General features: G+C 38.3%; 1 protein-coding gene across 5 annotated transcripts in view; it reads left to right on the top strand.

Moving 5' to 3' along the window:
- Window positions 1–12,005, top strand: part of LOC128015647 (microtubule-associated serine/threonine-protein kinase 2) — a 120,216-nt gene extending 108,211 nt beyond the window's left edge. For all 5 annotated transcript variants that reach the window (XM_052599677.1, XM_052599679.1, XM_052599678.1 and 2 more), the window contains 18 exons: window positions 862–994; window positions 1,192–1,262; window positions 1,353–1,462; window positions 1,630–1,838; window positions 1,946–2,084; window positions 2,309–2,441; window positions 2,537–2,702; window positions 3,032–3,133; window positions 3,353–3,475; window positions 3,617–3,726; window positions 4,387–4,541; window positions 4,643–4,935; window positions 5,136–5,345; window positions 5,601–5,827; window positions 5,916–6,038; window positions 6,118–6,254; window positions 6,373–6,557; window positions 6,806–12,005. In XM_052599677.1, coding sequence (XP_052455637.1) covers window positions 862–994; window positions 1,192–1,262; window positions 1,353–1,462; window positions 1,630–1,838; window positions 1,946–2,084; window positions 2,309–2,441; window positions 2,537–2,702; window positions 3,032–3,133; window positions 3,353–3,475; window positions 3,617–3,726; window positions 4,387–4,541; window positions 4,643–4,935; window positions 5,136–5,345; window positions 5,601–5,827; window positions 5,916–6,038; window positions 6,118–6,254; window positions 6,373–6,557; window positions 6,806–8,769 — 4,590 coding nt within the window. In that variant the 3' untranslated portion in view covers window positions 8,770–12,005. The remainder of the gene's footprint in view (window positions 1–861; window positions 995–1,191; window positions 1,263–1,352; window positions 1,463–1,629; window positions 1,839–1,945; window positions 2,085–2,308; window positions 2,442–2,536; window positions 2,703–3,031; window positions 3,134–3,352; window positions 3,476–3,616; window positions 3,727–4,386; window positions 4,542–4,642; window positions 4,936–5,135; window positions 5,346–5,600; window positions 5,828–5,915; window positions 6,039–6,117; window positions 6,255–6,372; window positions 6,558–6,805) is intronic.
- The last annotated feature ends 15,311 nt before the right edge of the window (window positions 12,006–27,316 follow it).

Below are 27,316 nucleotides of genomic sequence, written 5' to 3'. Positions count from 1 at the left end.
CACCGATAATTTAAGGGACTCTATTCTGGACATAATTTTACTGAGGCTTCAGAGCAAACTGCTTTTCCATATTAATGAAGCACATGCTTAGTACCATATAATTAAAAAGCTAGAATTACCTGGAGGATATGTGTATTTGAATCAAGGCCACATTGTAAACCTTCAAAATTCACAGTGATTTGTCAGATTCGCTGAATTGTTTAAAAAAAATCACACCAGACATTATGGAAACACACATAAACCCAAAAGCTGACTTCCACACAAAGCTACAGGGCTCCATGTCTGTGGCCACATGTGTATTTTGAGTAATCATTTGCGTTCAGTAGTATGACAGCATATAGTACAGCTCAGCACTGATCACTGACAAGCAGCTGAGAGAGCAATGAGCTGTTAACATTTTATTGCTTCATGTGTGCACAAGGCATCACAAATATCTCCAGGAGACATACCTACCAAATATAAGCACACACAAAATATTCTAACCTGTTATTACAGTATTAGTTATATTAGCCCTTGCTGGGCCTTTTATTTGTTTGGCTTTTTATTTTTTTTCTGTTCTTTCATTTTCAAATGATAGTTTGTTAAAATACTGTGTGTGTGACATTATTTCATCTTTTTGTGTGAATAACTTTTTAGCCTGTTACAAAAGGTTGATAAATTATTGAGTAAAGATGAATGAATATAATGAACCTTATGAATGTAATGATTATAAATATTTGACTGGAACTAGGATTAAAGAAAGTAGTACCTCCAGTACCTTGCTGTTATAGAGTAAAATTTCTAGAATGAATTAAATGATTGGGATTGATGTCAAATTTTAATCATATCATGAGAACCTATTTCTCCCTGTGTGTGTTGTAGGAGTTTGATCCAGAGGAGTTCTACCACCTGTTGGAGGCTGCTGAAGATCATGCTAAAGAAGGTCAGGGCATCAAGTCTGACATCCCTCGATACATTATCAGCCAGCTGGGACTCACCAGGGACCCCCTTGAGGGTAAGTGGTCTTAAAAGCATATGAACATTAAGCTACACTTAAAAATCTTTGGTTGTGACATAAGGGTCCAAAAGCTTTTGGGGATTCTATGAAGCAACTCTTTTTGTAGTACTACATTAGGAACTACAATGACATTTATGATGTTTTTCAATGACACCTGTTCACTTTCATTCCCTCCTTTTACTTTCACTCTCTAGAAATGGCCCAGCTGAGCAGCTATGACAGTGGTAACCCTGAAACGCCAGAGACCGAGACAGATTCCACAGACGTGAGTGATAGAATTGAGAAGTCTTAAATGATTCTGCCGACTCTGTACAATAACATCCAACTAAGACAAAGTGTTGATGTTCATGTGCAGAGTCGAGGAGCCACCGTACAACCAAATCAGCTTCAGCCTCAACCCAAAACTAAAACTCCACGTGAGGAAGACTTTGAGACCATTAAACTCATCAGTAATGGAGCCTATGGGTAAGACAACAGGATTTCACTGTCACATCAATAATTATAAATGCTATATCCTTTGAAATTTGTCATTATCCATTGGCTCTCCCATCACTTGCCTTTAATAATTGTAGAGTAAGAAGACAGTTAAACAATTAGAAGCTTAATAGTGATGCATACCTCTCTCCACTTAGGGCTGTGTTTCTGGTGAGGCATAAGGAGACCCGTCAGCGATTTGCCATGAAGAAGATCAACAAGCAGAACCTGATCCTGCGAAACCAGATCCAGCAAGCCTTTGTGGAAAGAGACATCCTAACATTTGCAGAGAACCCTTTTGTTGTCAGTATGTTCTGTTCTTTTGAGACAAGGAGACATCTTTGCATGGTTATGGAGTATGTGGAGGGTAAGAAACACTTATAGAACTATGGGTGACTAAGGTCATGGAGGATTTTAGTATAGGATACACCACAGAGTGATGCTGTAGTTGAATGTGTTTATGTGTTTCTGAAGGTGGAGATTGTGCCACTTTGTTGAAGCACATTGGGGCTCTGCCTGTGGACATGACACGCATGTACTTTGCTGAGACTGTTCTAGCCCTGGAATACCTTCACAATTATGGCATTGTGCACAGAGACCTCAAACCTGACAAGTAAGTACACTTAACACCAAACCACGGTGCTTGTAGTTGACTTTCCATTATTTATTTAAGGCTTTTTATTTGTTCTTTAGATTCCATCTCACTTTCAAAGAATACAAAAACAAGCTTGATAACAGATCAGTTGGCTTTGGTTTAGACAGCTGTGTTTTTAGATAGAATGATGGCCTTTTTATATTCACTGATGTCAGAAATAAGAATGGTCTGTTTTTCAACAGTCTGCTGATTACATCTATGGGACACATCAAACTGACAGACTTCGGCCTGTCCAAGATTGGTTTAATGAGCTTAACAACCAATCTATATGAGGGCCACATTGAAAAAGATGCCCGTGAATTTCTGGACAAACAGGTACAGAAACTTTGTATTTTGTCTGTTGAATTTATATATTTATTTATTTATTATTGTTAATAAAAGGATACTCCCTTTTTTCCTCTCTCCATCAGGTGTGTGGTACTCCTGAATACATAGCTCCTGAAGTCATTCTGAGGCAGGGCTATGGAAAGCCAGTGGACTGGTGGGCCATGGGAGTTATCTTGTATGAGTTTCTCGTGGGATGTGCTCCCTTCTTTGGGGATACTCCTGAGGAGCTGTTTGGACAAGTCATCAGTGGTAAGTGTCTAGAAGAAAGTGCAAAAAAAACATTATTTTCTGAAAAATTTAATTATGAGAAACATTGCATACATTATAAAAACACGAGTGGCCAAACTTTTGACTTGTATGGTATGTGATGTCAATTATCATTATTAGTATTCCTAATCAGTGATGATCTTCTTTACCGGTCAGTAATTAATTTTGAAAAACTTAATAGACCCCTAAAATCAGGCTATTCTTTTGTTCACTGTCTAAGATAAAATGCTCTGAAATCTGACCTGTAAACCTAATTCTGATGTTGTTGAGAGTCCTTCAAAAAATATGATTCTGAATGTGTGGTTCAATAGATGATATAATCTGGCCAGAAGGTGATGAAGCTTTGCCTCCAGATGCTCAAGATCTCATCTCCAAACTGCTGCGCCAAAACCCTCTGGAGCGTCTAGGAACAGGTCCTCTAGCACACAAGCTCACACTTACTTGCACAGACTCTGACTTGATCTATTCTCTAGTTTAGTCTTAGAGGAGTGACTCGACTGATCTGCTGAGATTAATAGTTTATGGATAAACCTGAACAGAAAATCTTAAGAAGACTTTTTCTTTCATGTTATCCTATATCTCTGTTTTTTTGAGAAATATTTGAAGAGCTCTTCTCTTTCCCTGTCTCACAGGGAGTGCGTTTGAGGTGAAACAGCACAGTTTTTTTACTGATCTGGACTGGAACAGTCTCCTGAGGCAGAAGGCAGAGTTCATTCCTCAGCTGGAGTCGGAGGATGACACTAGCTACTTTGACAGTACGTGTTCAGGCAGCAGGGGCTGTAGTTAAATTTATATATAAAAAATGACACATTATTCTCTCTGCAATACAGATGCACACCACATGGGCCTACATTCTCTAAAGTACAATTTGAAATCTCTTTCTTTGACCCCACTAGCACGCTCAGATCGGTATCATCACGTGGACTCGGAGGAAGAGGACGACACAAATGATGATGACCATCTGGAGATCCGTCAGTTCTCCTCCTGTTCACCACGATTCAGCAAGGTGTGAAGTAACACATGCAACACATGTCTTAACGACAGCAAAAACAATGATATAAGACATTCAATTGATAGCTAATGTTTTATTTAAAATCAAAATAATTATGCCAAGTAGTATACAGTAGTTCAAAGTAGGATGAAGTATAATAGTGCATATGGATGGCATATATGTGACCCTGGACCACAAAACCAGTCTTAAGTCTACATTCTTCAAAATAGCAGAATAAATAAGCTTTCAATTGATGTATGGTATATTAGGATCAGACAATATTTCACCAAGATGCACCTATTTGAATATCTGGAATCTGAGGGTGCAAAAAAAATCTAAATACTGAGAAAATCGCCTTTTAATTTGTCCAAATGAATTCTTACGGTATATGAAATGAATTCATATTTACGGTAGAAAATTTAATCTTTACTTAATATCCTAATGATTTAAAAAAAAAAAAAATAATAATCATTTTGACCCATATTTTTTTTGTTGCTATTGCTAAAAACATACCTCTTGAGACTGGTTTTGTGGTCTAGGGTCACATATAAAGACTGTATCTGTTATGCTAAATTTTAAGTTAAATCTAGTGTCTTCAGCAGTTTATACTGTTTTTAACTGTTTATAACTTAATCAATCTTATTCTCTCCACCAAAATCGGTCTCCCATGTTTAGGTGTACAGTAGTATGGAGCGTCTTTCCTTGCATGAGGAGAAGCGCACCCCTCCTCCCACTAAACGCAGTCTGAGTGAAGAGGGAGGAGAGCGTATCGACAGTCTCAGTGGCCTAAAGTCTCGAGACCGGAGCTGGCTGGTGGGCTCACCTGAGATGTGAGTGAAACACCTGAAGTGATTCTGATAAATAAATCATTTGTAGTCAAATTGTAGTCAGATATTTGTTCAGCATGGTGTAATGAACTGGTCTTTTGTAGCCTAAGGAAGCGACTCTCTGTTTCCGAGTCATCTCACACCGAGAGCGACTCCAGCCCGCCTCTGACAGTACGTCGCCGCTGCTGCTCGGCTATCATCGAAATGCCTCGATTTGCCATTTCCAGCGAAGAGGATGGTGGTGTGGGGGGCAGGAAGACCCCTGTGAGGGGACCTCGTGGGGAAGATCTGCCTCAGGCCATACCAGAGCTCCCTGTGGAGAGAGAGCTCAGACTGGATGAATCGCCAACCACACCAGGCTCCACTTCCAGCCAGATCAGCCAATCCACACTCACACGTCAGTCTTGTGGAATTATTCTGGGAACTAGTATTTTTTAAATGTTAAAAATATTTTTAAGACCACGTATTATTAAGGCCCTATACTTATTGAGGTATAAAAAAAAACACATATACAAAAAGGAATGGGATTTATTATTCTGAGAGTTGGCCATTTTCTGTAGACATATGGCTGCTAATTTTTCATCTGTGTGATTTCAGCTGGTGGTTCTGGTGATGTGTTGGATCGAGCTTCTCGCTACAGTGCTGAAGGATCTGAAAACTTCACTCCTAAAGCCATCAGTGATTTAGCAGCTCGTAGAGCTCGCCACAGACTGCTGTCAGGAGATACGGAAAAACACACATCACGCCCACTTAACAAAGTCATTAAGTCAGCTTCAGCAACTACACTTTCACTCTTGATTCCTGCTGGTAAGTACAAATTATTGGTAATTGTGATTTTGTCATGCAAGACTTGTTGGTCCTTGAACAATAGGATGATATGATGATAGTTTTAGCAATCCAATTTTTTTTAAATCCTTATGATTTGTTAATAAAAATATTGTTCCAGCACGAACATGTCTTACTAGTCTCTTTTTTGAACTGGCTGTCTCTGTCTCTGTAGAATAAATGTATGGGGTGGTCTATCACACTTTAACTGAGGTGCAATTTCTTCCTTTTTTTCAGATCACCATGGTGCCTCTCCTTTGGCCAGTCCCATGTCCCCTCACTCGCTCTCATCCAACCCCTCATCACGTGACTCCTCGCCTAGTCGAGATCTCTCCCCAGCCATCTGCAGTGTCAAACCAGCCATAGTCATCCACCGAGCTGGCAAGAAATATGGTTTCACCCTGCGTGCCATCAGGGTTTACATGGGAGACACAGACATTTACACTGTGCACCACATGGTCTGGGTGAGTACGTCAGATACAATTATTCTCCATGATGTAGTTAGACTATACCAGTGTTTGGTTTTGAGTCCTCTAACATATGGCTTTGCAGCACTTGGAGGATGGGGGACCTGCTCATGAGGCTGGACTGAGAGAGGGAGATCTCATCACACATGTTAATGGAGAGCCTGTCCATGGACTTGTGCACACAGAAGTTGTAGAACTCATTCTCAAAGTACGTTGACAGCCACAAACTGAAGCATTGTTGCTTTAGAAATGATTGATATTAAGGTTAACATATTTTTATGTTGCAGAGTGGCAGTAAGGTGTCCATTTCTGCTACGCCCTTTGAGAATACTTCTATTAAGGTTGGCCCTGCACGCAAAACCAGCTACAAGTCCAAAATGGCCCGGCGCAACAAAAGAACCAAAACCAAAGATGGACAAGATAGGTGAAGTGAAAATCCATCAAATCCACATACCTATGTCCCACAGAGTTCTTCTGATTTCAAGTCCTCTGGCTTACATTTGTTGTCCCATTAATGGTTTGTATAAACTTATCTACTACAGTAAGAAGAGAAACTCCCTGTTTCGTAAGATCACCAAGCAAGCGACCCTTCTCCACACCAGTCGTAGCCTGTCCTCTCTGAACCGCTCAGTCTCATCAGGCGATAGTGTCCCAGGGTCTCCCACGCACATGTCCCCTCGCTCACCCACACAGGGCTGTCGTTCCACTCCTGACTCTGCCCACTCAGGTGAATCCTTTGTCTTTATCTCTTATGTCAAAACAGAAATCACAGTAGCAAACAGTATTTAAATAGTTTTATATACATCATACAAAAACAACTACTGCCAGTGTGATTTTATACACATTGCTACAGACAATATTGCAATTTGTTTCCCATAACGTAATCAATATTATATCTCAAGCCATTTCATTCATCTTCATATTTCTTTAATAAGTTTAATCTTTAACCTTGAAACTTCTCTTTCTCTAATGCAGTGGGTGGGAACTCATCCCAAAGTAGCTCACCTAGCTCCAGTGTGCCCAACTCTCCTGCCAGTTCTGGACAGATCAGACCAAGCTCTTTGCATGGTCTGGCTCCCAAACTGCAGCGCCAGTACAGATCCCCCCGCCGGAAGTCTGCAGGCAATATTCCCTTATCCCCATTAGCACGTACACCATCGCCCACTCCTCAAAACACCTCCCCACCGCGTTCTCCTTCGCCCCTGTCAAACCACCCGCTCATCACTTCTTCAATAGGCCAGTCTTTCCCTGTCAAACTCCACTCTTCACCTCCATTAGTAAGACAGATATCCCGCCCGAAGAGTGCAGACACTCCTCGCTCTCCTCTGCTCAAACGTGTCCAATCAGCTGAGAAACTCGCAGCCTCTCTTTCTTCTTCATCCTCATCTCCTCCCTCCTCTACTGCTGATAAAAAGCTACCAGTTGGTGCCAGCCGCAAACACAGTCTTGATACCTCACATTCAGATTTTAAAAAAGAGATGATGCAACGAGACCCCAGTCTACAGAGCCTGCAGGAGTCAGCCAGTGAGACTCTGATGGGAGGAAGAGTGTCTCCTGCAGAAAAGGGCAGTCTGCAGAAAAGTTCAGTTCGTAAACTGGGCAGGCAAGAAGGTCCTGAGTCTGGAACTGGAACTCTGGGACTTGTTCCTGGGAAGAGTAAACTGAAAGACAAGCTATCTGCCATACGCCAGGATCGTGCTGAGCGCCGTGAGTCTCTTCAAAAGCAGGATGCCATCCACGAGGTGGACTCCTCAGAGGATGAGACCGACGAAGGGTCAGAAGATAGTCAAGATGGACGCAGGACAAGCTATGTTCCTCCTAGCCATATATTAAGGCCTACAACTGTAATGGCCGCTCCCCATAGCATCAGGATGGGACCAGCAGCTCCACAGACACTGGGACTGATGTCCTCAATCGTTGCACCCCCAGCCTTACCTCAGCCCAGCCGAGGACTGCAGATACAATGCCAAAGTACCACTCAGTCTCAGACACAAAGTTCAATATCACCATCAGTGCAAGCTGCAGCCAAGCCCCCAGAACAGAATCCCACCACCTCTATTATGGCTCAAAACTCAAGTTCAACCCTAGCTGAAGAGTTGAAAAATAAAGAATCAAAGGCACAGGACTCTCAATCCACTATCTGGCCATCTCCACCTCAACCCAGCCCCCTGTCCAGTACCTTTTCCACCCATGGTAGTGCCTTTACCTCTGTCAGCAAAGACCCATTCATCAAACCCACCACACCTCCATTGGATCCCCGGAGGTCCCCTAAAACTTCTGAGCCCAGGTCCAGAACCAGTGGTAAAATGGATCCTAGCACTGCTTCTGGAGTGACCAGGGATATCCCTGTTGCTACCACCCCAACCGGAGGCATCACAAAGGAGATGAAGGAGGCTGACAACCGCAGACAGGCTGCGGCTGCTGCTGCTACTGCCACTGCTGCAGCCTCTCCATCCACTGCCTCTGAGAGCGGAATGGACAAAGTTGTGTCTCAACTGGCCACTGTGGCTAAGAGTGTGCTTGGCCCTGTCAAACTCAGCATCCCAGGTACTAGAGAGGCCTCAGAGCGTACAAAGGACCAGCGTCCCCAGACAGATCCCACCTACCCGAAGATAAAAGAATGTCGTCTGGAACGTCGTGATCCTCCCGACTCTTTGAGTCCCTCTGCTGCTTCTGGCTTCCAGTCTCCACAGCTGACTGAATCTCCCTCTAAACAATCATCATCTAAATCTGAGCCAGTTTCAACTTCTCAGAGATCTTTGGTGGTCCCAGGGACCAAAAGGTCAACTGCTCCAAACCCCCAAGCCGGGGAAGAACATCAGGAGAGACCAGAGACTCTGCGGTGTGGCACCACACCAAGGCCTAGATCTGAAGCACAATCTCAGGCCCAGGCAAAGTCTAGTTCCACTATTTCACAAGACAAATTCAAGACAACGTAGCAGCCTTGCAGAAAGACCCATTTTCTCCAGCTTTAATTTAACTTGCCTATGACTGACAAATACACACTGTAACACAAGGCATGTTGTCCTGTTTATTGTCAGTATTCCTATGAAAAAGATTTCTGAAAGATAAGATGGAGGTGTTTACAGACGAGCCCAAAAGCTTCATTTCAGAATGTCTTATGCTCTGCCATTCACTAAATAATTGAAGCTTTTGCTTCAAATTGCTTTGATTTCTTGTTCCACCTTTTAAAAAAAAATTCTCAGCAGCTAGAAAATCTGGAAAAATGCTTTGGTCTGCACCCTGAGAGACAGAAACCGTGTCAACTTGAAGTATATTACCTCTTCATATTATCCTTCTATTACTTTAAGAATCATCTCTTGTACTAAGTATAGTTGCCTTAAAACAACACCTAAACATTTCACATATTTCTTTTTGCCTATTCATCTTTAGAGGAAGACATATTGCAGCAATAAGAGTAGCGTATCCCGAGCAATTTTCACAAACATACAAAGTTGATTTCATCACACCTGTAGTATAGTTAATAAGTAATATAAAGAGAAACCAAACTGCATTTTCCTCCTTTTCCCACTTGCACTTGTGTCAGCTTTCAATTGTGTCCAACAACTGTGAGATTTGTGAGGACTTGAGATTTCCCCTATGGCACAGCCGTCACTAATGTAATATTTATATGGTAGCTGAATTTGGAAGTGTAATGCAGAATAATGATGGCCAATAAGTGCATGAATTACATCTTTACGTGTTACTTAATGTTTCTAATCAGAATTAAAGATGTTATTAGAAATGATTTGGAAATACTCTGTATAATAAATCATGTGATATTTGGCCATCATTCACATCCCACTAAAGTTATGTAAAGTTACATAGCTTAGCTAAAGACATCACTTGTTACTTGCACATCATTATGTCTAGATCGTGTTTGGTTTTGTCTCTGTTCAAGCGGACCATTATATTTATTCTTCAGCTTACCCGTTTTATTTTCTCTTTCTCTTAATATCTGGACCAATTTCCTGTTGTGTCTGTATATTTGTTTGCTTTTTTTTATTATTTCGGCAGACTTGTATCTGGAGTTTGTGTGTGTGTGTGTGTGTGTGCGCCTGTGTATAGAAGCATGTTCGAGTGTATGTTCGTGTGGGTTCTTATATAATGCATATTTTAAAAAAGTCTGTTATTTGTTTGTTTTATGCCCTAGACAATGGGAGTGTATTTTTGATTGGTGTCCTTTCTTTGCCATATTAGCTCTGTCTGATTCAGCTCTTTGTCATATACTGGACAAAGATGTATTTGCACAAACCCTTTTTATTTTGTGTGACAATAATATGAAAACCAATAAATACAGTATCCAATTAGATCTCAAACTTGGTTGGGGTTTGACCAGTAAGTCACACTGTGGTACGTTGTCATATTATCTTGACTTAATGTGTTAACTCCATAATGTATTTAAAGGTTAACCTGTGGAACTTTGAATGTTTTAACCACATTTTACATTTATCCACTCAGTTTACCTCCTCATTTTCATTCTTATTGTTCAAATTTCAACACTTGCCTGTTATAAAAGTTCTAGGTGCCATCTCTTTTCAACACACTCCTGTCCTACTTTTGGCCCTGACAATATGGAAAATTAAAGTGTTTTAAGTTGGTCTTAAAACTGATGTACAGTTATGCTATGCCCTAATTCATGTTTTGTCCATATAAAAAGTGACTGGATGTCTTGCTCATTTACGTTTCTTTAAGGATTGGAGCTGTTGATCGCATTGCAGCTTGAAGCTCCATTCCTAATGAACCTAATTAACCCGAGCACCATGATCAGTGAAAAAAATGCACTTGTAACGAGAATGGCATTTGGACAAAGTTTGAAATGCATCTGTGGGCAGTCAGGTTTAATAGAGTATTTTTCCTGTTGTGTCTAGAGAACACTTATCAATCCTACACTAGTGGCAAAGGCATAAAAGTACAGTTATTAAAAAAACTAAACAAGGTTAAATGATTATGTCCTGAATCCCACTCCAAAGTTATCATTCTCATACCCAATCTTCAATCTCAATTTAAACTAAAGTTGAAGGGCTTATAGAAACTGCCCTTAAATGTTTACATGTGTTTGATAGATCATTTTTGGCACACTAGTGCATTATGTCTAAATGATATGTCATATGTGTAGTTTGGGTGCTCAGGCACATTTTGTAACTTAGATGATGGCAGACCGCTGGTGATTTCCTTTCTGGTTGTATTGCATTTGAGATTTTACAGGGTATAAAGACATTATGAAACGGTCGCATTCAATCGACAAGCCTAGTACTTAGTTTTTAACATTTTTTTTTTTTTTTTACATGTAGTCTCTGATGACCTGCTTCACATTCTACCCATTTTTACCAAAAAAAGGAAAATAGTTTCCTGAATTATGTGTGTAAATGTGCGAAATTCATCTCTTTCTAAAGTCGTGAGCTGCCGTGGGCTGTGAAAGTGAGTGCTAACTGCCTTCTCATGTACGTGATGGGGATGATGATAATGGTTGGGCTATTTGTTGAGGTGAAGTCGGGTGTCAGAATGCCTGGGGTGGTCATCTATCAATGTCCCGCATGCCACCATGCACGCAAGAGTGAAATTTAATCTCACACACCATCTAGAGCAAATTTACCTGCCACCTCTCACCTGTGGTATAGCTTGGCTTTTTATGAATGAAAAATCTTTGGAGTACACATACACGCACTACTTAAATCTACCTACCCTAAATACACACTTAGACTTTATGTCCCACTTAAAATACCACTGCCCTCTCCTAATATCTGTATGTTTGTTTGTGTTTGACCCAAATGAGATGGTTTACTTTTTATGTAAATATTTTTAAGTCTGGTGTTCTGAGTGTCTTTAATATGAGAAGTCATTTTGTGTGCAATGGCCACTGCCTTAGACATGACGCATAGAGAGAATGGGACAATGACTAGATATTGTGTGTATTTTAAGACCTGACACTCAGTTTACAAGGGAGTCAATGGTGATACAGTGGCGTTATGGGTTTAGGGCTCTGCCCAGGTGTCAATCATGCTTTGTCCAAGACTAAAGGAGACAATGTGGTTGTACAGACACAAGTTTGTGCAAAGGAAAAAAAAAACTGCTAGAGTTGAACCAGTGCAATATGTTACAATGTTCTTTTGTGTTAAGACGCATGTTTGTTGTTAATTCTACCTTATGGATAATAAAGATTTTTTTTAAGTAACTCAGCATGTGGTTTGTATTAATTCACTGAGTTTGAGAGATTAAATTGATGCAGATAGAGCTACCAAACAGATCTTGCTAGCAGCAAATGCCCAGTAGTGTGGCATTCAACAGAACTTAAGTATAGTACTGACACAAATTGAAATGAAATTGCCAAAATGACCTTTAAAAACAATTTAAAATACCCGTCTTTCATGGCTTGGACAAACCGTAATCTGATACTGAATATCACTAGTATAGTGCATATCTCCAGAAATAAAACAATAAAGTATTTTTCTTCTTGTACTTTTTGTACAGTATCTAAGCTCTACAAAATACTTCTGCCAATAGAAAATTACATGGTATTTTCCATGGTCCAGTTAAATTCAAATCTATTAAATGCTGAAAATCAGAGTAAAAAAAAAAAAAAAAAGTGTTCAAGAAATCACTCTCGGCTTCATTCCCCCTTCCTTTCAGGATGTTAAATGGATCCCTAATGGACAGTTATTTAGGTATTTTCTCACCCACCTGTCTTTTTTTCAGGGAGTTCATTGCCTTAATGAATGTGGAAGACAGTCAGCACAAGATGTATCCACCATGTTAAGAGGCATAGCATGCTAACGCTAGGCACTGACATGACAAAGTAAAGAAGTCCATTAGATTCTGGTGAGTGCATGTTTTCTCAGGTATCTTAGATGGGCTGCATGTATGTTCAAGAGCTGTATGCCCTGAGGGCAAAGACAAAGCGGTCAAAGGTTAGCCGGCTTGCTTAAAAAGCACCCACCATAAGGGATAATTGGATTCTGTCCTGCCTTCATCCACTATATTCCCATCAGCAGGCCTATTAAGAAGTATACATTGTTAAAATGTGCACACTTAAACCTTCTCCACAGACCCCCTCTTGTACCATCTCCCCACGGCATGTGAACCGCTAGAGAATGGAGATGCTTCGATGACCCAATGTGTCTCTTTCTCTCTGCCCTCCCCCCACTGACAGGAAGCTGGTGCCACTGATGGATTGCCGGCTGAGTCTGTCTCTGACACCCGCTCTACATGACCGGGTAAATTCATTCCTTTCCTGCCTCTCTCTACACAGCCGCCCATCCCAGCATCCACTGCCTGACAGCCAGCCTAATGGGGGGACCAGGCCAAATGGATTTCAGGAAAGAGGTGAAGGGGGGCAGGGCCTCAGGGGGGCAGTAATTCTCCCCTATTTCAGAATTTATTTTCCCCAGTCCTCTCACTTTTTTTCTCACTTCCAAGTTTTTTTTTTTGAAGAAAGGGAAAGGAAGGAGAGGTTTCACTGCCTATTGATTCAATTTAAATGTGACAAGTCTGAACGCAGGTAAATGAATCATTGTATCTTATTTACGAGCATGAGCCACATGTTGAAAGTTAACCTTCCAAACTGGCTCGGTGCACTAGATAATAGGATACATAATAAATACTATCATCATTTCGATTTGATATAAGATGTTAGCAAATAGTTTTACCTACATATAGTATGGCATAGAATAATGGCAGGTGGAAGCTACATAATGGTCTAATTGCTCTCTGTGGTACCACGTGCCATGTTTAATGAGCCTTATTCTGTGTGATGAATGTGTGAACACATAACCTGTACATTTGATGTTGCCTGCCAGACAAATAGTGTGAAAGTTCAGTTGCGGGGAGAAATTAATTTGCCCGTGGAGAAGAGAAATAGAGTAAAGTAAAGTAAAGTAACTACTTATTTTAATTCATTTTTTATTTTCTATAAACAATTGTGTATTGAATTTTCTTCTTTTTATTTTTATACTGAGTAGAAACAGTAATGTAAAACAAAAAGAAACAAAAATAAAAAATCTATAACCAATCCCATCCCACTGCTAGCCACTTATTGCCCCCCCAAGTGACCCTGATATCCTCCTGGCGATAGACACCTGCTTCTGCCCCAGGTCCGATTGCAGTGGATGCAAGGAGGGTAGGCCTTTGTCCCAACAAGTTAAAAGATTATGAGCTGTAATAGATGGGCAGCTTTCATCCGTTTCCTTGCTTTGGCTCAAAGGAGTTCTGTGAGGCTTCATATGTTGTGCTGTTGGCACTGCACAGACCGTTAAGTCAGTTAATTTTGTGTTGTCACATGGCACTTTCTTGTTTGTCCTTTTTTTTGTGTGTTTCAAATGTCATCAGGTGCCAGAGAAGAGGGGGTATGTTCTGCAGGAAAAATGGGCGGCGCCAGTATTGTAGAGTGTGACATGGATTGTGACGTTGTTCCTGACGTTGAACGTGACCCCACTGAACTATTCTCTCGTGTCAGTGATTCATTGTGCCTCACCTAAACACTGGTTTAGGTCTAAAATTACATTTTGGAATTAGCAACAGAGGTGTGGGATGAGATACATAAGAAATTAATCATGCAAAAATATTTTAAGGATTTTCTTCCACACTTTCTTCCACTCAACTTTCTGTTAACATTCTTGGATACAGCACTCTGTGAACAGCCAGCTTCTTTGGCAATTAACGTTTGTGGCTTACCCTCACCCTTACCTGTCACCATATTCTAATTGGTTAAGAATTGGTGGGGTTTTGTTAAATGTGAGCCAAAATAATCACAATTAAAAGAACCAAAGACTTAAAACAAGTACTTTACAGGATGTTTATTGCTTTTACTGTGGCAGCCAACATCAGCACATTTTTATATTTAGTTACTAAACTGAAAAAGTTTCAGTTTAATTCATTTAGTTGACCACCGTTTTGTAATATATTTTTAAGGAGACCAGAACATGAGAACATCCAAGCGGAAGTTATGCAATTAACTTCTATTCTATTCTATTCAAGTTTATTTGTAAAGTGCTTTTCACGATACAAATCATTGCAAAACAGCTTTACAGAAAATGAAGTCTCTACAATATATTTAGTAACAGCTTGTCAGTGGTGACTATGCCAAATGGATGTACATACGGCAGAAATGTATGGTAAAATTCAGTTAATGGTGTAATCAAACAAGCAATGAACACTATTAACAGCAATGATTATATGTTGCAATCAAACTTGTTGCAATATTTGGTAGTTTATGATGTTTCAGGGTTGGCATCATCTGAGCTCCTCTGAGGGGTTTTCAAGTTAGAATACAAACCCGATTCCAAAAAAGCTGGGACACTGTACAAGTTGTGAATAAAAACAGAATACAATGAAGTTTCAAATTTCAATATTTTATTCAGAATACAACATAGATTACATATCAAATGTTTTAATTTTAATTTTTAAGGGGAAAATAAGTCGATTTAAAATTTCATCAACGCATCTCAAGAAAGTTGGAACAAGGCCATGTTTACCACTGTGTGGCATCCCCTCTTCTTTTTATAACAGTCTGCGAACGTCTGGGGACTGAGGAGACAAGTTACTCAAGTTTAGGAATAGGAATGTGGTCCCATTCTTGTCTAATACAGGATTCTAGTTGCTCAACTGTCTTAGGTCTTTGTCGCATCTTCCTCTTTATGATGCACTAAATGTTTTCTATGGGTGAAAGATCTGGACTGCAGGCTGGCCATTTCAGTATCCGGATCCTCTTTCTACTCAGCCATGATGTTGTAATTTGATGCATTATGTGGTCTGGCATTGTCATGGGGATGACCCTTACGCACAGAGATTGTTCCAGATTCTCTGAATCTTTGGATGATATTATGCACTGTAGATGATGATAACTTCAAACTGCAATTTTTCTCTGAGAAACTCTCAGATATTGCTCCACTATTTTTCGCCGCAGCATTGGGGGGAATTGGTGATCCTCTGCCCATCTTGACTTCTGAAAGACACTGCCACTCTGAGAGGCTCTTTTTATACCCAATCATGTTGCCAATTGATCTAATAAGTTGCAAATTGGTCCTCCAGCTGTTCCTTATATGTACATTTAACCTTTCCGGCCTCTTATTGATACCTGTCCCAACTTTTTTGGAATGTGTAGCTCTCATGAAATCCAAAATGAACCAATATTTGGCATGACATTTCAAAATGTCTCACTTTCAACATTTGATATGTTATCAATATTCTACTGTGAATAAAATATAAGTTTATGAGATTTATAAATTATTCCATTCCACAATTTGTACAGTGTCCCAACTGTTTTGGAATCGGGTTTGTAAATCATGACGACTCACTTACTTAGGAAAGAGGTGGATAGATGCATGAAGTACCACTTATTCAGATGCCACTTACAAACTCAGCAGCTTAATATTCAAAGTTTAACAAACTATTCTACTAATTCCAGATATCTCTGATTCTTGTTTCGTCATATTTTGTACATGGCATGTTTGAGAAGTCGTATTTTACTGCATGAATTCCATGACCAACCAGAAAGAATTAAGTATTGCACAAATAATAACAATATTAATAATAATAATTCTAGCAATTTTCGTATATTTTCAATAGCTCCCGGGTAGATTTAAGCCAATACTAGTTGAACATTATGGTATAGAAAGAAAAAAAAAATCTTCCTGTGTCTTTCTCTTTTGAACTGCGGCACAGATGCGATGATCTTTATGAAATCGTATTGTTTTTCACTCATGTTGACTGAATAAATAGCTGTGGTTAAGTCTCAAAGCTCTCCCTCAGTAGGGGTTAATAATGACAGATGGGAGAGTAGGGTCTATATGAGGGTCTCCATCACTGTCACTCTGATTGATTGCGACATCAGCCGAGATAAAAAGATGCTGTCTTCCTTGCACGAGAGCCCAGCTCCCTGGGGAGAGGTGAGAGAGGAACCCCTCCTAAACATACACACCTGCATGTACATGTGCTCAAACACACCTGCAGGTGGTCTCCCTGCTCCCTTTCTCTTTTCAGGCCCCAGAAACACAGATGTTCCTGCTCCTGTATCTCTTGAGATTCAGCATGGCCTCTAACACTCACCTGATGTGTCCTTTATTTTCTCCGTCTGTTATTTTCTCCTCTCTCTGGTCACATCGTCTTCTACATTACAGTACTGATAGAACATTAAAATTTGATGGCAGAGAGTCAACAGTGTTCGTGTGTTTGCCCCGAGACTCTGCAGTCTTGATATTATTAATAATTCATCAAGGTTCTGTGTTTTTGAAAATCCCATCTGGCTGCCTTTCTATAACGAAGGCCTGAGTTCAGACTTCAGCAGCGAAGAAGAAAGTTTAAGTTCTTGTTTTTTTCTCCATCTGTTCATCTATATAGGAAAGCATCTAAGGTGTGTAACCTGTAAATATATAAAAACCAAGAGTGAAGCCAAGGCTGCAGGTCGCACTGAGCTGCATTGCTGCTTGTACAAATGTTTTTAACTTTTTTCAGAGCTTTGGTTATGTTAGACCGCACAGCTCAGGACTAAGAGACCTGGGTGCCCTTTATTCACAAAATATGTCATCAACAAAGAATAATAACCCCCCTCTGCATTGTATTGATGGTTACACAGTTGAGCCATAGGAGGGCAGTATTTGATTGAGTCATGTGCCATAAAAAGATAGACCTGGTATATCTCATTCAGTGTCAGTGTCATCTGATTTAGTCTCCAGTAGGGCTTCTATATATATATATATATATATATATATGCTGCTTAGTTTATATATATATATATATATATATATATATATAATTTGTCATTTTATTTGAACATATTATTTTTTTTCAGAATTTTTGTAAGTAATAACAAAAATGTATTATTATTAATATCTGTCATCATTCTATCTATTGTTCTGTCTCTATCAGTCAATGCTGCAAGAAGCACTTGTGGGGAAAAAAAAATCCAAAAGTTAATAAACTCCATAAATAACCCACATTAATACAATGGAGGTTGCAGGAGAATTATGAAATGATTTAATTACTTTTGGGAAATAAATTTATTATTATTTATTAGATAAGATAAGAAGTTAATGAGCAGGTTACAATAAATATTGTTAAAGGTTCAGTCAGAAAGGATTCACAATGTTGTTAAATTCATGTAGAAATTTTTTAAAAGAAATAGTTAAAAAAAAAAAAAATTATTTAATTAAAATAAAAGGCTACACATTTCACCTGTATTAGACTGTTTTTGTGTGACTGTTTCACTGTCCCCCTCTGGTGGAAAAGTGTACGTCCAGATGTAAGAACAAAGAGTGTCCAGCATTCCCTTATACTCCCTTTCTTCTTTGGTTTATTTCTGTTATCCTCTAAAGTTTGGAACAATGCAAGAACATATAGGTAGAGCTTCTTCAAATGAGTTAAAACCGCTGTACTGGCTTGTATTTGAAGCAGTGGTGCACAGCTCATTATGTAATATATTGTAAAGGAACTGAGTGGATAAATTCCCAACACGCTCTTATGGTTGAATGGAGTCCAAAGAACAGGCTTTTGCAGAAGAATTTAATGGGGTTAGGCAGCTTCTTTCTTAAGTGCTGGCTACTTCAGACAACAGAGCGAAAAATTCAGCAAGTCAGAGAGTAAGTCAGGAGGGACAGATTAATTGATTTGTTCAAGGGAGGCAAATCATTTCAAGGCAGATAATTCTATTTTGTTCCAGGCGAAAAATGAAAGGGGCAATCGATATTTTCCCACAAAGAGAGAAAAAGTTTTATGTGATTTTTCACATACTGTAGGTCTGCGTGTGTGTGTTTCACAATAAAGAGAATTCTGAATTGGTTGAAAATATTTCAGAACAGCAAAGGACGCTTTACAGTTTTATTTTTTCAGTGTCTCTAGTTGGAAGTTATTCATGAGGTTTCTCAAGATTCTAACAGATTACACAGAATATCTGATTTGCTGCTCAAGCTCAAGAGAGCTATAAAACTCTTAAAATACATCATTTCAAAAGAAAAAAAAATGGAGTAAGTTTGGAGCATGCCATTATATTGAAATGACATAAAACCCCTGCCATTTTTTATGCACTACCATTTTAAATGCGCCCTTATTCCTGCACTTTTTAATTAATGGTCGATGACAGAAGGGGGGAAAACAATACTAATACAACTAACAATACAATGAGGCATACATAAGAAATAACTTCTTAAGTATAATAATTAAGCAAAATAAGTAAAAGTTTCCTGTCTTAGATTGTATAAGTTAGGTGTAAAAGTGAAAAGAATTGTAAAAGTAGCGAATGCTTCACATATGTTTCTGTTGTTAACAGTATTTTTGGTGCAAAACCTTTTTCTTCACAGCAGCAGTCAAATGATGTAGATTTGCCAACATGGACAGGTTGTGTGATGTGCTCTACTCTTCAAAACCCAGAACAAAACTACACAAGCTAAGAGAAAATACGACTCAGACTACATTAAATACTACAGTAGTTCCCGTGCAATGAGGATAAACATGGTTTGGTATAACAACAGTGTTTTGTGCAGCGAATTGTTGGCTGCCAAGAGCATGAAACCATAAAAATTAATTTATATACCAAATGCCTAAACTACATTTATAGACTACCGTTGAAGAGTTTGGGGTCAGTAAGATTGCTCATTGCATGGCATTGCTAATAAGAGCACTGAATCAGCATATTATAAGGCCCTGTGAAATCCATTAGATTTTTTTTTTTTTTCATTTTTCTGGATTCCATGTTCTTTTTAATCTTTCGAAAATCCATCCATCCATCGTATGCCCAATGTAAAACATGTTCAAACTGATGGCTATAAATACACACATGGACAGGCAGCAATCAGCATAAAAGTGTGAGCGGTGCAGAGTAATGGTGTATAATCAGTGTAAGTCCCTTCTCAGATCCCCTCTGTTATGACTGAATAATTACTCTAAAAGGCCTCTAATTACCTTGGCCTCTCCGCTCATATCCACACACCCTCCTCCCGCCACTCATCAGAATCCATGTCTTCATGTCTTTGCCTCTCTCCATCGAACAAGTTAGATCACCTCATCCAATGTGTTACTGATTTAAAAAAAATTAAAATGCAGAAAATGTGTTTTGATGAATGCTATGCTGAAAGTCATGTGGTGAGCACTGGAAGGGTTGAGATGCAAGTGCCCCGTAACATATTATGGGGTGTTGTGCTGTGTGTGCATATGCAGATGCGTGTCAAGCCGAGATTGTGTTAAATTGCAGTAGCTTTCAATCAGCAGTCAGCACTGCAAGTTACTACCGGCAAACTTCTTAATCCAGTATGTAACAGCATGGATTTTTCTTTGTATTTGTGACGTGTTGTCATTGTGTGTGCATGTATGTGTCTCATCAGGTTGTGAATTGCGATTGAAGCCTTCTCTCATCCATCACAGACTGAGGGTGGAAAGCCAGTCAGGGAAATTAAAAGCCATGAGCGCACAAAGCCAATCAATACACTCTTCCTGTCACAGCTTACAATCATCTTTCTTCATCTTCTCATGTCTTTTTCTTTCTCGCCCTGCTCTGAGGTTTATCACCGTCTTGGCAATCATAGTAATAGGATTTTTACCTTTTATTCCATCTCTATCCTTTTTTTAGAGGTGAAGTGACAGAATAGACAATGGCTATGGATTTATAAAATAAAATAATTAGTCAGTAATTGCATTAGTCTATCAATTAACCCTTAACTAATGAACAGTCTTACTAAAAAGGGGGTGGTTTTGTGAACACCCGCAGCATTGAAAGCAATGAAATGAAGTGGAAAATATGAAACAATTACTGTGACAGATACCAGTTGTTCTGAAAATAGGAGATATTGATGTAGCAGAGGCTTTTATCTGCAACAGCAAAGAAGAGATAATGCAAACAACATAAAGAACTACCCATTTTTTGCTAACAAGTTTGATTGTGTGTATATATATATATATATATATATATATACATACATATATATATATATATATACATACATACATATATATATATATATATATATATATATATATATATATATATATATATATACATATATATACACATATATATATATATATATATATATATACATATATATACACATATATATATATATATATATATATGTGTGTATATATATGTATATATATGTATATATATATATATATATATATATATATATATATATATATATATATATATATATATATATATATATAATGATTGCTGTTAATATTGTTCATCGTCTGTTTGATTACGTCTTTAATTTATTTTTTCGTACATTTCTGCCATATATGTACATAAACTGACAGTCATCACTGATAAGATACTACTAAATATTGTAGAAAAATTTAAAAATTGGCTTGTCATTTCTTTTATGGCATCTGTGGTTCCACTGGACTAAAGGTTCTTTCGATTGGAAAATGGTTCTTATTAAATTATTAAAATGTTCTTCACAACATTTAAAAAAAAAAAAGAACTGTTTACCAAAGGTTCTTTCTGAAACTGAATGGTTCTTCTACGACATCGACCTAGCTTTATTTTTAAGGGTAAAATTGTTAGCAATATGGTTCAACCCTGAAAATCTTTCTTATAACAAGTCATTTCAACTCCATATTAATTATGCAGTTTTAGCTTGGCTATTTTTGGGGGTTGTGGTCAAAAGCGGGGCTAATGTCCCTTATGTCTGTGTGTAAGACAGTGGAAGGTGTATAAACAGATCTCCAGTCTACCTGTACAAAGTTGCTAAATTACATAGAATATAAAAAACAAAGATCATCTTTAACAAGCTGTACAAATCTTTCTTAAAGACAATAATCACTGTAGTACTGGTACATTGGAACAATCAAAATCCTTCTGATGGACTTTGACACAGTATACTGTATGTTAACAGAACTGAAAAAGCTAAGAGGCTAATTGGCTGGAGTTAAATCTGCATCATGCCAACAAGGCGGCTTAGGGTCTAGGGATGAGCCAAGACCAGAGCTTTCTGAGAAAGCTGACACCTGAATATTAGAGTTAAAGACATTTTTGTCCTATCATTTCAATCACTTCTATGGCTAGACAAGCTTCAGTCCCCTTGAAGAAAATAACAGATATTTATTCATGCTTCTCAATGTAATTTCCTTCTGCTTTTATGAGGGAACGTTAGATAATCATCAAGAGGAAGTCCTTAGCTTGAGAGGCTTTAGATATATGTTAGCGCATTAGTAAGCCCCCGCAGTCCGTTCAGCTGAGGACAAGACTCTCATAAGGCAGACTGTTTACTTGTCAGAAAGTAGGGCTATGCACAGAGATCAACACCTTAAGGCTGGACATAAAGACGTTACCTCTGACTCACCAGGATGAAGGAAAACATTGGGTTAATGTAAGGTTGACATTAGAGATAGGATTTCTCTCTGTGACGTGATACAGAAGACTGAGAATATCCCATGTGAGGTAAACTTTACACAAGTGTGTGTCTTTGGTCTGGTGGCCCATATAGTGACAGAGTGAAAAGTGACTTTATATAAGCTTACTGTATAATACTAACTTGGTATTTAGCCCATACTTTATCCAAAACAATTTTCGGTTCCCTCATGGCAGACACAATTCTCCTGGAGCAATGGTATTTAATGGTATTCTCTTGGCCTACCCCGTCCCCTGCTGAGACACTTCAAACACATATGGCCATGATGGTTTTGAATTGCTTGAATCACTTTTTTAAAGGAAGGTGCCATTAAGGACAACATGTGCTGAACAAATCGGTCATAGGCTATGTCTTCATGACTAGCACAGTCCCTTGTGCAGCCACTCTTAGCCTTTTGTGGAACTGTAAATTGCAATATTTTGTTTATGTATATAGTATGTTATTTATCTTATATGAGATGCAACTGGTTGCGTTATGCTGCAGAAGTGCTTCATTGTACGACTACTAGAGTGATTATGTCTGCAGCACAAGCAACACAAATGATGGAGGGTTAAGTAGAGGACTGCAAACTAGTGCTGCAACAACGCTTCAACGTCATCGATTACGTCGACTACAAAAATACGTCACACTGTTTGTTTACATCTCACGTAACGGCATACTGGGAATGGAGAAAGTTGCATTCTTTCACAAAAACAGAGACCACTGTTATCAAAAGTATGGGAATACTTTAAAAAGAGGACAAATAAAATGGCCCTTTGTTCCCTTTGCAAAACCGATATGGTGTACCATGGCAGCACAACTGCGATGTGCGAGCACCTCCGAGGAAAACATCTTGGTGCTCTCAGGTTACGGTTTAACTGGTTACCGTGTGATCTGGAGACCAACTTCCTGGTTCAGATCTGATATTCTTGCGCTTGCGGCATTCTGAAAAGTTGAGATGTTTTTTAGCTCGATGCGGTGCGGACGCGCCTGGAAAAAAGAGTGCGTCGCGACGCGCACCGCGCCTCTTCCATTATTTTCTTTGCCTCTTTATTATTTTATACTGTAAAAACTTCAACCACATTGATTGAAAATGAATAAAGGTTGAAATATTATATTAGAAGTTGTACTTTTTTCTGTAAAGTTCTCCAAAGGATTCATTAACTAATTAAAAAAAGAACATTAGATTAATTATTTATTGTAATACAAATAATCGTTATATTAGTCGACTAATCGAAAAAATTATCATTAGATTAGTCGACAGAAAAAATAATCGTTAGTTGCAGCTCTACTGCAAACGCGTCCTGTGTGAAATCACAATAAGTATGAATCCATGCTGCTTCAGCACTACATATGTAACTCACACGGACTGCATACGCACTGCAGACGGATTATGTGTGAAACAGGCATGAGTCTTGTCGAGGTTTCCATTGGGATGCTTCTTAAAAAATAAATAAAGTTCCCTGAAGCAAACCCAGCAGCTTCAGCCGCATCTATGTTACTTAGCACGTCACGTTTGGGGTGGTGTTAGCGAAGTGGATAATACACCGCCTTTGGTGTGTGAGACCCGGGTTCGAATCCACTGTGAGACACCAATAGCCGCATTTCCACTGTCGGGCCAGTGCGAGCTAGGGCTTAAAGCGGGCCGGGCGGGGCTCATAGCCCCGGGCCAGTAGCACGAGGCCAGAATAGCGCAGGGTTTCCACAGTGGAGCTTGAAGCACCGCTGCACGTCACTAAAACACGCCCTTTACACGCCTCTCAGAACAACGTCATGCAACCTCAAAATTTCACCAACAAAGAGAAGTTATCAGAAAACTAAGAAATAAGTCACTGGAACATGTGCGATCACAAAACGAACATCATAAAAGCGGCAGTTTGTTTGCATGCTTTGTTATATATTCAAATTCAAAAGCATCGATGTTTTAACTATAGAATACATGATAAATTGATCATATTGATTTAATTTATCAGGACTCAAAATTAATCACACATAAATACACTTATATCTATTTTTTTTATTTATTTTTAACGCTCATGAAAATAGCCTGCTTATTCAGTCGAGTCTGTTTCTGTTTATTAGCCACAGTAGCCGTCACATTTAGAATGAATGATAATATCTCTATTTTTGTAAGCTCCCGAACAAAAACATTATTAGGCTATATTCTTTTATGATAGGCAACGTGAGAAAAACTCTCGAGACGAGGCTTGTGACAGAAAATATAAGTTACTTAATAAATACACGACTGTGATAGAGAATAAGAAGCTGACGTCTGATTTCTTCAAGCGGTCATATTTTACCATATATATGGTAACATGTTTAGCGTGCATATCTTTTTCATCGCTTATAAATATTTCTGCCTTGTTTAGTGATTATAATCCACATCGGATCAAGTTATTTCAAACACTCGCTGCTGACAGAAAGTGAGTTTGGAGCTCGACTTATTTAAAAAAGTGTTTAATGCTGGTGTTAAAGCTGTTATCTTTCTGAAATGATCCGCAGCGCAGACTCTCTATTTTTATAAAAGCTCCCGAACAAAAATCATTATTTTATTTTGATGATATGCAACGTGGAGCTAAACTCTTGAAACCAGACGACAGATAAAATGTTACTTAATAAATACACAATTGTGATAGAGAATAAGAAGCTGGCGTCTGATTTATCCAAGCAGTTATATTTACCCTGTTTATATTGTAACGTTAATGTTTAGCGTGCATAGTCTTTTACATCGCTTATAAATATTTCTGCCTTGTTTAGTGATTATAATCCACATCGGATCAAGTTATTTCAAACACTTGCTGCTAACTAATGGATTACTTTGATGATGTTTTTCTACCTTTCTGGACATGGACAGTATACCGTACACACTGGAGGGACTGAGAGCTCTCGGACTAAATCTAAAATATCTTAAACTGTGTTCCGAAGATAAAAGGAGGTCTTACATGTTTGGAACAGCATAAGGGTGAGTTATTAATGACATAATTTTCATTTTTGGGCGAAATAACCCTTTAAGTCATGCCATAAACATTCAATCTATTTTAACCAATAAAGTACTCTCACACTCTTTGAGAGACTGATTTCAATGTGCTCTCAGCCAAAGCACCCCTTAAATCACAGATGTTAAAATGCCCTTTTGGCTTCGGCCGGTACCCCCGCCCCAAGTGCACGCCTCTGATCTGTGGTATGCTGGTGCTCGTGGCTCTGTTGTGTGCTACTTTGAGACGGCTTGTGCTGTGTGTGCACATATGCTGCCAGTAAATGATCTCCGAGAGAATGTTTATGGAGGCTGAGAATACACAGGCACACCTCTTCAATCAGCAATGGAAGAGCTGAGTGAGACACTGAGAAAGAGGAGAGAGTGCTCTTTTTCTTTTGTTACAAATGCATGAATAATTGCAAACTCTTTTTAGAGCTTAGTGTCTTTTAAGAATTAATTCACAGAACTGAGTAAAAATATATTTGCTTTCTATTCTTTTTTTTTAGTACTGAACAATAAAGTATCCGTACAAACTACAATGAAACATTTTAATATTAATATTTTATGGCAAATTATTTAAATTGAAGCTTAAAAACTTCCCTTAATAATCAATGAGATGAAATATAACTAAAATGTATAAATATTTACAATATGATCATTGCTTCCATGTCCCTGGTGGAATTTAACATGTTCTCCTCTGAGGTTCCTGCTCTTCCCAGGAGAGCGACTCAGAACCCTGAGACCTGTCCCATGTTTTTTACTTATTTATTGTTCTCTAGATAAAGACCGGATTCATTTGAAAAGCATAAGACATGATGTATATGAGACAAGGTTTTACATTACTGCTACTTGTCTAATTTCACAAACATGCCACTTATATGCACCTACCCAGTGGCCTTTTACCCTCTGAGATGATTCTGAGATGCCTTTGAGACACTGTATTAGCTACTGTAAAATAGAGTTTGAATCAATTAGTGCACTTTGATTCAATTATCAAATCCATCTGTGATTTATGAACGGTCTTTGTGTATAAGATTATGCTTAATGTCCCCCCTGCAGTTCACTAGCATCCATCTCCATTGACTCTATGTCATGTTAGATACATAATGCCTGTGTTTTTGTATTGAATAGAACTAATCAAATGATTCATGCAAATGTCAAAATGCCAAAACTATTACAATGTGAACAGAAGGTGTATTTATTTTCAAGCTAAGATAGCTATTATAAGACGACTGTATTGATTTTTGTTTTCTTTGTGTCCTAATATTGAGCCAGTGAAATGCAATAAAATTTAGTCTAAATAATTTTCTATATAGTAGGATCCAAAAATGTGGGATTCAAAATCTTATATATTTACAAATGGAAATAAAGCTTTAGGAATTTTGGAATTTGTAAAACAAAGAAACATTCTGCGTAAATAAATACATCAAGTCAAGTCACTTTTATTGTCACATCACATCAGCACGTGTGCCTTTCTTGAGAGCATGCTCCAGAAATTGAAGAAACAATTTACATATAACCATACAGACTTCAACAGATGACAATGTGCAATATGCACATACATATAGTCAGTACACACAGTGTACCATTAGACATACTTACAGTTAGCACATTTATAAATACATACATTATATTATTCAACACAATTTTTTAGGGCACTAATCAAATAAGTTAAATATCAGCTTGAGTATATATTTTTTCATTGACTCAAATGCATGACTCCAATAACAATAAGTCCTTTTGAAATTAATTACATTAATTTTAATTCAACTTTTGACTCAAATTTGGGGACCATTTTTTATATAAAAAGTCTTCAAATATGTATTAACATTTAGATTAATCATTTGATAAAATGCACATATTGTGTACATATATGCTTGTTTTTACTGTTTTCTAGTATTTAAATAATACATGCATTTCTATAATCTCACTGCTGACCCTTGCTCTCTCGGTTAACCCACATTGAACCTATCCATACCGCCAAACCTTTCCCGAATTCCACCTCAATAGCAGCAAAAGTGTTTTGCAATACAACATGAATACAATAATACACTGTATACCACACAATTATTAACATAAGTACATAATAGTTAAAGACACCCGATATAAAGTAGTAAAGAGTTTTGTTCATTTATTTTAAACGATTAAATAGCATTACAAGCATTTTTATTAGATCTCAGACTTTCGGAT

Source organism: Carassius gibelio, chromosome A6 (assembly GCF_023724105.1).
Source record: "Carassius gibelio isolate Cgi1373 ecotype wild population from Czech Republic chromosome A6, carGib1.2-hapl.c, whole genome shotgun sequence".
NCBI lineage: Eukaryota > Metazoa > Chordata > Actinopteri > Cypriniformes > Cyprinidae > Carassius > Carassius gibelio.
The sequence above is the reverse complement of the archived record's forward strand: the minus strand, read 5'-3'. Positions and strand labels throughout refer to the sequence as shown.